Here is a 12,384-nt window from a genome sequence, read left to right as displayed (position 1 = left end):
CATCCCCTTTGCTTTGCACTTTAAAACGCCTCAATTTTTCCCGCAGCGTCTCCGCTGCAGGCAAATTGCGGCGTTTACGTACTGTGGGGCCTCGGTCTTAGGCTAAGGTCCTACAGGCCGTAATCGTAGCGCTAAAGCGCTGTGGAAAGAACCGCGGTGTGATCGCATTGCGGTTCTTTCTGCAGCGCTTTGAAGAGAAAGTTCACAGAGTTTTCCTCTGCAGACTTTCTCTTAACACTATATCTACGGGAAAGCCACTGACGTTTCCGTAGATATAATTAACATGCTGCGATTTGCAAAGACGCAACAGCTTTGCAAATCGTAGCGTGTCCGCACTGCGATTTGTTCCGCAAAGTGGGCATAGGATTCACATGAATTTCATCCCCTTTGCTTGCACTGTAAAATGCCACGATTCTTCCTGCTGCGTCTCCGCTGCAGGCAAATCGTGGCGTTTACATCTCGTGGGGCCCCGGCCTTACAGCGTTTTTTTGAGCCGAACTTAGTGTAGCTACGGAAGGAAAGGAAAATATAAAGGATGCACTTATATGTCTACCTCCAGCTTCATTCTCTCTTGGCTTCGGCTAAGGTCCCACATAACAAATCACAGCTAAAAAATGTTGCTTTTTTTTTCATAGGCTTTTTGCTGAGTTTTTCTTTGCAGATTTTCTTTGCTTATTGAGGCTCCGTTCTCACGGAGTAACGCGCCGCTTATTTGGACATGTAAACACGTGTCAGAGAGCGGCGCCTCAAAACAGATCACATTGACTTCAATGGATGCTGGCTTATGCGTGCTACACATCTAAATCAATGGGAGGCTTTATAACCTGATTTCGTCTCTTAAAAGAAAAGAAATTCTAATAGCACAGGGAATGTATCGTTATATGATTCATCTGCATATTTACCTCTACAATTGCTTTCAGGTCATTGAATCCATCCCAGTCTGGCTGGTAAATGACTTGAAGTGTTTCGGATAATCTCTTAGAACTTTCATGCATTGCTAAAAGTAAGAAGGTTATGGCATGTACAGGTTAATAATCTAAGCCAATTTATGAAATATTTTATAAATTGAATAAAGTCATGTAAATATAACCATAAATATTTACTTTAACCCCTTCCTGCCACAGGTATTTTTTGATTTTCAGTTTTTGTTTTTGACTTCCCCCTTCTATTATTCCATACGATATACTGGGAAGCTCAAAACATTCCAGAATGGGGTGGAATTGGAGAAAAAACGTGCGACTGTCTTACGTGCTTTGTTTTGACGGTGTTTACTCTACAGCTAAAATAATATGTCACCTAATTTCAGAGATTTATATAGTTTTATTGAAGTTTTAATTTTAATTTTCTTGGAGTCTCCATGCACTTTTTAGTTATACCATTTTGAAGATTGTCTATTAATTTTATTTATTACATTTTTATGAGAGGCGAAACAGGTAAAAAAACCCTGCAGTTTGGTTCTTTTGATTTTTTTCCCCAATATGACGTTCACCGCATGGGCAAAAATATTTCTAGAAGTATGTAGACAAGGCGTTTTTGGACACAGGAATACTTCATGTGTATGTGTTTCACAGTAGTTTTTTTTTATTTTTTAACTTTTATATGTGTTCTAGGGAAAGGGGGTGATTCTTATTTTTCATTTCCTATGTTTTTTTTTTTTTTTAAATATCTTTTTATTTTTTTTTTTTACTGTATCTATTAAACCCCCTAGAGCAGACCTGGGCAATGTATGGCCCGCGGGCCACATGCGGCCCTCTGACTACTTCTGTCCGGCCGCATAGCTTTTGGAAGTTTTTTAAGGACCTGTGATGACGTCATCACAGCCTATCACCAGGATAGGCTATGACTCGTTAGTGGGCGGAGCCACACAGGACTGTGTGCTTCCTGCAAGCTGCTGGCAATGGAGGCTGCTGGATAATAGAGTGAAGAGACAGCATGTGTGAGTAAGAGGGGGAACTAGGGGCAGATGTAGGGGGGCAGTTACACTGAATGTACATGGAGGGGGGACATTAAACTAGGGCGCAGATGAAGGATGACATTAAACTGGGGGTCAGATGGATGAGGATATTAAATCGTGGGGGGTAGCTGGAGGGGGACATGTCTGTCTCTTGTTGCCCCCAGTTTAATGTCTCCTTCCAACTATCCCCACTGTTTAAATTCCCCTCCAGCTGCTCCGGTTTAATGTCCTTCTAGTGTCTGCTAGTATATACTGGGGCACCAGGAGAGGGACTTAATACTGTGGGACATTTGGAGGGGAACATTATAATGTGGGGACATATAATGTATGGGTGACTTTAGGTGGATTATACTTTGTGGAGGCACATGGAAAGAAGATTGAAATGGGCTGAGTCAGCATAGAAATGGGTGGAGCTAAATTTGCCGCAGCGTGCATGGCCCTCTAGAACCGTTACAATTTCTCATGTGGTCCCATGGGAAAATTAATTGCCCACGCCTGCCCTAGAGGTATAGAACCCCAGGGAATCTGATCACCAATGCAATGCATTACAAATTACCGGCATTTGTTGTACAGGCTGCATAGAGCACAGATACACAGCACAGATATTCTCCCTCATTCCTATGTATCATTTCTATCACTAATCTGCCTATAATTGATTAAATCTGACTAAACTGTGTTCTAATTCTCCTACTCCTAGTTGTATTGCAAGCTTTGCAGCAGTTGGTGCTCTACTTCCACATCAGTGATTTGCCTCGTGTTTCAGTCCACACAGCCTATATACTGTATATGACACCAACACTGTAAGGTGTCCACCTACCACTGGCTATTGGCTGAAGGGCTGTCAGGTGGCACCAGAATGCCACAGTGGCTCACAAGACATGCGTCTATTCTATATTGTTACTGTACAGTATTTTTATTGGGCATATTAATGCTCATTCTCAATCAATTCCCAGTGTAAGGTTGGATTTATACATTCTACATGCAATATGTACATGCTGCTGAACCTTGGGATCAGATGAGTGTAGCTCAAGGCAGCTTTACTTTTAAAGGCCAAAGGGAATTTCAGTGGGGACTTCACTGTGAAAGAACAGCAGGCTACTTTTCTATGCCTGGAATACTGAAGGCATGCACTGCCCACACTATGGTGCTGCCCCCTTGCTTAGGGGAAGACTAGTTGCAGGCAAAACATTATTTCCAGGTATATGTAAAATTCTCTTGCAACCACAGGCCACTTCTAAGTGGCTTGTACTTGTTAAATTTAATTAAAGTTAATTACAATGTGTCCCCAGGACCCTCAGGACCTGGCTGGCAACCCAAAAAGGCCACTACTTCTACTCTACCAGTTCTCTATCCATAGAACTTGTACTGTTAAATGATAATCTGAATATATTTGTGCTTCTAGAAAAAGACTATCTGAGTGCTCTTTGTATAATTAATTAAAAGTAAGAGTGGCCTAATACAGATGGTAGGATGGGGGTTAGACTCTATTCACATCAGTATTGCTATTTATAATAAAAATCATATTACTGTGACAGATCTGCCACACAATGGCCAAAGGTGACATCTGAACAATCCCATTAACTTATAATGGGTTCTGCATGAAGTATTATTCCTATCGGTCACATTTGATGGAATCTGTGGCGGATGCTCTGACGCAGATATGACCATAAAAATATGTCATTCCTGAACACTACAAATTGTAACAAGCATGTCTGATGGCAGCGACATGCACGGAGTATACCAGATTGAAGTGACCTAGAGCAATCTTTGACGTTCAATATTTTTCAGTCTACGGATATTTCCAGATACATTGTCTTACCTTTCACAGCGCTGAAAGCTGCCTTTAAATCCTTATACAACCTGTTACCTTCATTCTGAAATGCAATAAGCAATGAGAAATCATATCTATTATTTCCAACTATGAAAGAAATAAAATCCATACCTTTAACTTTTCGTCAAATAAATTATTTTATTAAAATCTATATCGAAGAACCATTCTATAGTCTACTGATTTATATGTTACTCAGAAAAATACGTTTTGGGTAGATCGAGATATATCACTGCAGGGGAATGGACTTTAGGAAACATTTGGAAATATTTCCTCTTGTAGTCATGCATATTACATGTTTGGATTCTGTGGTTTTGGTAGTTTTACCTGCTGCTTGTTGAAGTCACTGGCGCACTGCTCAAACAGCTCATCCTTGGTTTCTATTGTCCGTCCCAACTTTTGTAGAACCTAAATATAAAAATAGAAAGTGATTGTAATTCCTTCATATGTAGGTCTAGAGCTAAGGAAGCATTTCATGTATTTCTTACAGAGGTAATCTGTAATATTTTCACCTCTTGGTGATTGTTAGTTTATAGTTTATGGCATATTTCGTCTGTATTATTAGTAAGTAAAAAAATCAAGGAAAAAATTGCCAGGGTTTGACTAGACAAATATTTCTAAGTTCCAAACATGAAGGTCAGTAATCTCTACTTTAACCCCTTAAGGACCAGGCCATTTTTTGGTTTCGCATTTTCGTTTTTCCCTCCTCACATTTCAAGAGCCATAACTTTTTCATTTTTCAGTTCACAGAGTCACATGATGGCTTATTGTTTGTGGGACAAATTGTACTTTGTAATGGCACCATTCAATATGCTGTGCAATGTACTGGGAAGCTGGAAAAAAATTCAGAATGAGGTGCAATTGGAGAAAAAATGCATTTGCGCCATTTTCTTATGGGTTTAATTTTTACAGCGTTCACTGTTTGGTACAAATGAAATGTTACCTGTGTTCTACGTGTCAGTACGAACGCGGTGATACCAAATTTATATAGTATTTGAAATGTTTTGATACTTTTTTAAAAATGATAAACTTTGTAAAATAGAAAAAAAAATTTGTGTCATCATATTCTAACACCTGTAACTTTTTCATATTTCCATGTATGGAGCTGGTTGTGGTGTCTTTTTATGCGGGACAAGATGACGTTTCTATTGATACCATTTGGGGAAAGATCTGATGGTTTGATCACTTTTTATTCAATTTTTTATAGGAGGCAAAGTGTTGAAAAAAACGCTATTTGGCTATTTTTATTTTTTTTGCTGCTACGTTGTTCGCAGTCCGGGATAAATGTTTTAATATTCTAATAGTTCAGGCATTTTGGAGCGCAGGGATACCTAATATGTTTATGTTTAATGTTCTTTAATTACTTTTATAGCTGATCTAGGGAAAGGGGGGTGATTTGAACGTTTATATTTTTTTTAATTTTTTCAATACTTTAAAAAACTTTTTTTTTTCTTGTTATACATTTATGATCAGACCCCTTAGGTACCTTGAAACCTAGGGGGTCTGATCGCTCATACTATTCACTGCAATACTACAGTATTGCAGTGAATAGGAAAATCGCAGCACTTCTATTAGACGATGCCTCTGGCATCGTCTAATAGATCTAGTGCAGAGACAAGCCTGGAAGCCTTCAATAGGCTTCCGGCTGTCATAGCAACCGATCACCGCCCTCATGTGACGTTCAGGAGGGCGGCGATCGGCGAAACATGGCGGCGCCCATGCCGCCGGCGCCGTTTACACACTGCGGTCACGTTTGACCGCAGTGTGTAAAGGGTTAACAGCAGCGATCGGCTCGGGCACCGACCGCTGCTGTTAGTGGCAGGTCCTGGCTGTATTATACAGCCGGCATCTGCCGTGTATGGAGCGAGCTCAGCGTGTGAGCTCGCTCCATACATCCCCATGCGACCCATGACGTACTGTTACGTCATGGGTCGCTAAGGGGTTAAAGAGGAACTTTCATGTCCTCAGGTACATGCGGTTTTATATACTGCTAGAAAGCCAACGGTGCATTGAATTCAGCGCACTGTTGGCTTTCCCGTTATGTGCCCCAGGGGAAGAGATATTGGTGCAATCACTGATAGCTCTTCACCGTCAGAAGGGTGTTCCTGACAATCTAGCTGGGGACGCCCCTCCTAACAGTACTGTGTGTAGCGCTATACTGTCAGAGGGGGTGTCCCTTATCGCCCAGCCATGACATTGAGCGGTTAGGAACACCCCTCCTCCTGACAGTACTCGCCAATAGATTAGTACTGGGGGGCATTTCCAACCGCTCAGTGTCATGGCTGGGCAATAAGGAACGCCTCCTCTGTCAGGAGGGGCATTCCTCACAGCCCAGCTAGACTGTCAGGAACTCCCTTCTGACAGTGAAGAGCTATCAGTAACGGCACCAATATCTCTTGGTCCGGGACACATAATGGGAAAGCCCACAGTGCGCTGAATTCAGCACACTGTCGGCTTTCTAGCGGTATATAAAACCACATGCCGCGTGCCCGAGGCCATGAAAGGTCCTGTTTAAAGCACATCTGGTACATAAGAAGATATCAGTTACAAATGGCACATGATCTATGGGGATCTATGGTACAAATTTTGCTTTGGAACACAGGAGCTTTAAGTTACACCTTTGACCATAATGCATATATTCCTATATTTTCCTAAAATCTTGTATCTTTGTTGGAAATGTAGCAAACTTTTTAGCAAATTTTACTATACATTTTAGCTTTCTGCAACGTTTTTCTTATTTATGTCAACAGTCGTTCTGATGGTGGTAGATAAAATGAACATAGATTGGGTAATGATTGTTTATACATGAATATTATTACATGGATATTATAGACAGCTGCAAAAATATGAACCAATACGCCATAGGGATGTCTCCTGCCACAGCTATGTGACCCTGTAGATAGAGGTTCTCCTGCTTTTACTTAGGCAATGTGACGATGCACATGGCTTGTGCTTTACTCAGACACCCTAATATTAGCAGAAGTTAGAAGGAGAACAAAGTACATGCAGCACTTCTCTTGCTTTTTTTTCTTTAGTGTCCCCTTTATTCCTGTTCAGGCGTTTTGTTAATTTTCCAGTATTACCAATCCAGTTAAGGGGTATTCATACTTGCGCCAGTGTCCGCTCGCCGGGTTCCCGTTCAAATTCCTGGAGAAACTGGATAAGGGGCAGTTTTTCGGCGATGAGTTTTAAAACCTCTCCGTTTTTTTTTTTGCATGGACACAAAGTCCTGCATGTCCGACTGTGTGCAAAAAAGGCGGTTTCCCCGCGGAGAGGCCACATACGGGCATCGGTGGTTTGCTTTAAAAAGCCATTCAAATGAATGGGTTTTAAAACTGACCGCTGGGAAGCCGTCCCCTATCCAGTATCTCTGGGGATTAGGACGGAGGCGCAAGTGTAAACGCCCTCTGACTTAACATACTGTAGTATATTGTAAAGTCTGTATCCATGTTCAGAAAGCCGATCTGCATTGTTCTGTATTTGTACAGTTCACTTCCTGTTGTATTGCTTTTGTATACTTTTTTTGTTGAACAGGAAGTTAAAACCACAGTATGACAAGTAATGCAGGCAGGGACAATTTCACAGTTCTGTTCGGCTGTGTGAAATACATGCCAGTGACGCAGTGCATTTTACAGAAAGTGTTATTTTCATAGCACAACCTGGTCCGTGTCCTCTGGTTAGGTTACGGGGTTAAATATGTGGTAGTGCATCATCACCACTCAATAAGCCACAGCACTTGGCTATAACAAAAAGAATTCTCCACATCTAGACTGACTTTACAACCGTGCTATTAAATAAAACACTGATAAAAACAAAGACTATTTAAAAGATTTTCATTAAAGTTTGTTATATACATTAGAGGAGATTACAGGTATAGCATTAGCAGTGTTTGCATACAGAGGTATGTAAAATTACACGGCAGTCCCAAATTATGGACACACTACCTTGTCAGCATAACCCTTGCCATTTAAAGCGATAGGTCCAGTCATGATAGGGTCTATGAAAACACCTGGCTCCATTTTGAAGGATCAAACTGCTTTCTTTCCATATGCCACCAATCATTAATCCTTTCTACTCTACTTACCACTCCACTGTGCCATCACACAAGTAATACTCTATTCTCACACTGCTCTACCCTCACCGTACTGCTAACAATTTCTAGTCGTAAAGGGAGTCTGTCAGCATGAAATATGACTTCAATCTGCAGATTACCTCCCCTAACTGCTGCTGAAGTGCACCCCCCACAGCAGTGGCGTAACTTAAGTCTTGTGGGCCCGGGTGCAATCTTTTGTCCGGGGCCCCCTACCTCATCCCTACAGTGAATTCTTGATAGTAATGGTCGCAGGTGCTAAGGAGTTTAATCAACATTAGTGTGGTTCGGGTAATCTGTGAGTCTCCTTGGCTTATAGGCCAGATGGAAGCTGCAATCTCAATACTGATGCCAGGGCTTCTGGGCCCCCTAAGGCTTCTGGGCCCTGGTGCGACTGCACCCTCTGCACCCCCTCAAGTTATGCCCCTGCCCCACAGCATGAAAGCCAGCCTTTCTTGCTCATTTATGTCTACTTATACTCTCTATGTCAGAGTCCACACTCCAGCTTCAGACGTGTGGCACTTCCGGATGGATGGTTACATAGGAGGGCAAGCACAGTACTCTCAGTACTACACTTTTTTTTATTGAAGGCTCCGAAATTGTGCCAACATTCACTCACTGCACACAAAAAAAGTGGGAGAGCCACTAAAAAAATATGTAAAGGATGCAAAGTCCATCTCAAAAGATAATGGACTCCCAACATCCCCAACCCTCTGGACCAAAAGGCACCAAGAAGGCTGGGGCTACAACTGCCTCTTAGTACTACACTAGCCAAAACCAAAAAGAGACTCCTGAAGCTGGAGGTCCAATGGGTGAACGCTGACTTAGCGAGACAAACCCAAAGAGAGACATGAACCAAGAAGGAAGGCCGTCTTTCATGCTGACACAAGCCCAAGCTGCAGGTTACATGCCGATAAAGCCACTCAACGTTCACTCCATTTGCATATTTATAAAATAACTATTTTCTTAGAAGCGGAGCAGCGGTCAGAAATAAGAAAAGCAGATTTGCGAACTCTGTCAGAAGCCGTACAAGGTACTGTGATTATATTAAAGTCATATTTTGTGCTGACAGACTCCCTTTATCAACCTTAGTTCATATTAGGAGTCCTCCATTGCCCTTCTTCTGGGAGCCCTGAAGTTCAATTACAGTAAATCTATTGTATCCGGAGTTTCATTAAAGGGGTTGTCTAGGATAAAGTTTAAATTTAATACCAAACTAAACACCCTTCCCCCACCTACCTTCTAACTTACTTTATAAAAAAAATGTATATTTGCCGAGATCACCAGGACGGTCACATGACCACCCCAGGCACATTTTCAGATTTTGCATTCTACGGCAGATTTGTTATGAAACTATTGAAGCATGCTGCCGAAACGCAGGCAGGCTTCAGTAGTTACAATACTATGGCAGGGTTGGGAGCATTCAGAAGTCTCCTAGTTGTCATGGTAACCGGACGCTTCCCACAACTGTGGGGGAGCCGGGGGATAGAAAGTGAAAGTAAAAAATCAGATGCCCTGGTTGCATTTGACCACTGCATTTGAGTGGTTAAATGCCCTTGATCGGCGTCATCTTTGATTACATGCAATGATGTTGGGTTCCTGGTGTATGAAACAGCAGAGACCCGGCAGCTACTGCGGCCGCCATATTTAGTCACGTGCACCAGAACGTAACTGAACATCCTGGTGTGCCTAAGGGTTAATCTTGCAGTATTTAACCCCGTAGGTGATTATTGTGGGTTCTATTCTACTCTTTAGGGGAAGATGATCTCATATCATAGATGCTGTGTTTCTCAGCGTTTTTGTTTGTAACCTCTTAATGTAACTATATTTGTATGTAATATTTATCATATATATGTATTTTACATCAATAATTTTATTATAATATTTTTGATATATGGGATGTCTCAATTTTTTTCCCGGTATTTGTATTCTTAGCTTATGGGACTCCAATCTTTGTATTGATTAGAGGATATATTTTTCTGATTCTATGGGAGTTGCCCTGGCCAGAGGTGGACACAGTATTGGTGCTCAGTAGATTAGGGGGCCAGGTCACCTTAATAGCATCTTTATACTGAATTAGCTTTTTGGTAAATGTGTAAGCTAATGGACAAGAGTCTATTACAAGAATCCCACAGCTATCTTTGCACAAGGACCCTCAAGTGTCTGTACCCTGACCCTATCCCCAAATATAGGATTCTCTGTCCCTGTATGGGAGGACATTTTTATGCCTGAGGTACAATGTGTACATACTGTAGAGTGAAATTTTATTTCATAATAATATATGTCATAATTTAGACAACATTTAGTGACTCCTATCTGAAGGACTACAGATGCCCATTACGGTGTATAGTTATTGACCTTAAAGGAGTTGTATCAAGTTTTGACGTTATACCTTATTGATAGGATATGGGAAAACGTTATGATGTTTGGGATTCTGACCACTGAGACCCCCACCAATCTGGTCTCCTGTTCTGAGCATACACCCTGTCACTCCATTCATTCTCTGTGGGAGTGCCTTGAAATAGCCAAGCACTGTGCTTGGTATTTACTGTAATAAGATAAGATAAGATAAGATAAGATAAGATAATCCTTTAATAGTCCCACAGTGGGGAAATTTCAGCATGTTACAGCAGCATAGTAATACAGATACAGGATAATACACGTAATACAGGTAATATATTACGGAAGTAGACACACATAAGCTGAAAAGAGAAGATATACTAGGAGTCCATAGAAGCTAAGGAACAGAAGAAGAAAGAAGGAAGACATCATAATCATTAGTTTTCTGTACGGAGAGATTGCTTGGTCTGATGTAGATTATACAGTCTGGTCGTGGTTGGAAGGAAAGACTTGCAATAGCTCCTTCTCACACTTGGGGTGAAGCAGACGGTCACTTACAGTGCTGCCAAGTCCCATCAAGGTCCCTTACATGGGGTGGGATTTGTTCTCCCCATGGAGGTCACCACGGACAGTATCCTTCTGTCACCCACCACCTGTTCTGGGTCCAGGGGGCTCCCCAGGACAGAGCAGGCCCTTCTGATCAGCCTGTCAAGTCTACTTCTGTCCCTGGTTGATATACTGCTCCCCCAGCAGGCCACACCGAAAAAGATGGCTGAAGTAACCACAGAATTGAAAAAGGCCCTAAGAAGTGGCCCCTGGACTCCAAAGGCCATCAGCCTCATGAGCAGGTAGAGTCTACTGTGGCCCTTTCTGTGCAGCGCCTCCAGGTGATCAGCCCAGTCTAGTTTATTATTGAGGAGCACGCCCAGGTACTTATAGGTCCTGACTATCTCAATACATGTCCCTTGGATCTCCACCGGGGTCAGAGCACCTCTCCGTTTACTAAAGTCCACCACCATCTCCTTGGTCTTCCCAGCATTAATCCAGAGCTGGTTCTGCTGGCACCATTCAATAAAGTCCTGGTTTAAGTCTCTGTATTCCCTATCGTCGCCATCAGTGATAAGGCCGACTATAGCAGAGTCATCGGAGTACTTCTGTAAGTAACAGCTGGATGAGTTGTACCTAAAGTCAGCAGTGTACAGTGTGAAGAGAAATGGGGCAAGAACTGTACCTTGTGGTGCCCCCATACTACAGATCACAGTGTCAGACACACAGTCCTGGGCTCTCACATACTGAGGACTTTAACAAGTTGAAGCATAAAGCTTAATGCGTAATGGTTTGAGATCTAGAAGCAATAATAGTTTTTAATCAATTATATTAATTTTGTTCAGTTTTTGTCTTCAGTCCAAGCCAAAAAACATAAATTACTTGAGCATTAAAATGTGTTGGTGTTACATTGTATAATGCAGTTTGTAAGATTACTAAATCCAACATTTATATAAACACATATTTGCAATCTACATATCTAGATATACAAGAGAGATAGATTATAATACCTTTTCTTGTGCACGGGACAATCTCTTCTGGACATTTTTGGCAAACACCCCTGCACCTCCTTGCTTGGCTTCTGCCATATCTCTTTGACTGCTTATGTGGTTTCCTAATTCTGTGAGGGGATGTTTGCACTTAAACAGAGAAGTGTCAGCTCCTCCCAAACTTTACATCTTCCGCTGTAAGTTTTCTATAACCACTTCACTTTTTGTATTCTGCCTCTTTTAATTCCACTTCATGCTGTGCAGTAAACAGGATTGTGCAGTGACTGAAACCAAATTCAGCTTATTAATATGCAATGCAAAAACCTGTATTGTGCAATGTAACAAAACCAGTAATACCAATAGGAAATTTGCATTAAGCTTCAAAGCAGATGTTACTATAATGTGAAATAGTTCAGTTTCCCATACTCTAGGGTAGTATTTATCTTTATATCTTTGCGTCTCTTTTCCTGTTAGACTACATTCATATCTGTGCTGGAATCTCGATTGGAAACTCCATTGCAGTGTCCGCTGAAAATTGTAGAGGAAAAAGTCCTGAATGGACGAGTTGTAGGTAAGAGGGGTGAACCTAGCCTCTCTGCTGCCTGAGGTGAACTATAGAAAGGCACCCTGCCTTTCT

The 12,384-nt window shown here is 41.7% G+C and overlaps 1 protein-coding gene across 1 annotated transcript in view; it reads right to left on the bottom strand.

Annotated features, from left to right (window-relative positions):
* BIN2 (bridging integrator 2) overlaps positions 1-11,847 on the bottom strand; it is a 34,115-nt gene extending 22,268 nt beyond the window's left edge. The window contains exons 1-4 of the mRNA XM_075262924.1: positions 11,769-11,847; positions 4,110-4,190; positions 3,774-3,828; positions 903-997 (exon numbers count right to left, since the gene is read on the bottom strand). Of these exons, the coding sequence (XP_075119025.1) occupies positions 903-997; positions 3,774-3,828; positions 4,110-4,190; positions 11,769-11,846 (309 nt within the window). The 5' untranslated portion in view covers position 11,847. The remainder of the gene's footprint in view (positions 1-902; positions 998-3,773; positions 3,829-4,109; positions 4,191-11,768) is intronic.
* Between the last annotated feature and the right edge of the window lie 537 nt (positions 11,848-12,384).

The sequence above is a fragment of the Leptodactylus fuscus genome, chromosome 2 (assembly GCF_031893055.1).
Source record: "Leptodactylus fuscus isolate aLepFus1 chromosome 2, aLepFus1.hap2, whole genome shotgun sequence".
NCBI classification, from domain to species: domain Eukaryota; kingdom Metazoa; phylum Chordata; class Amphibia; order Anura; family Leptodactylidae; genus Leptodactylus; species Leptodactylus fuscus.
This window is presented reverse-complemented; position numbering and strand designations above follow the sequence as displayed.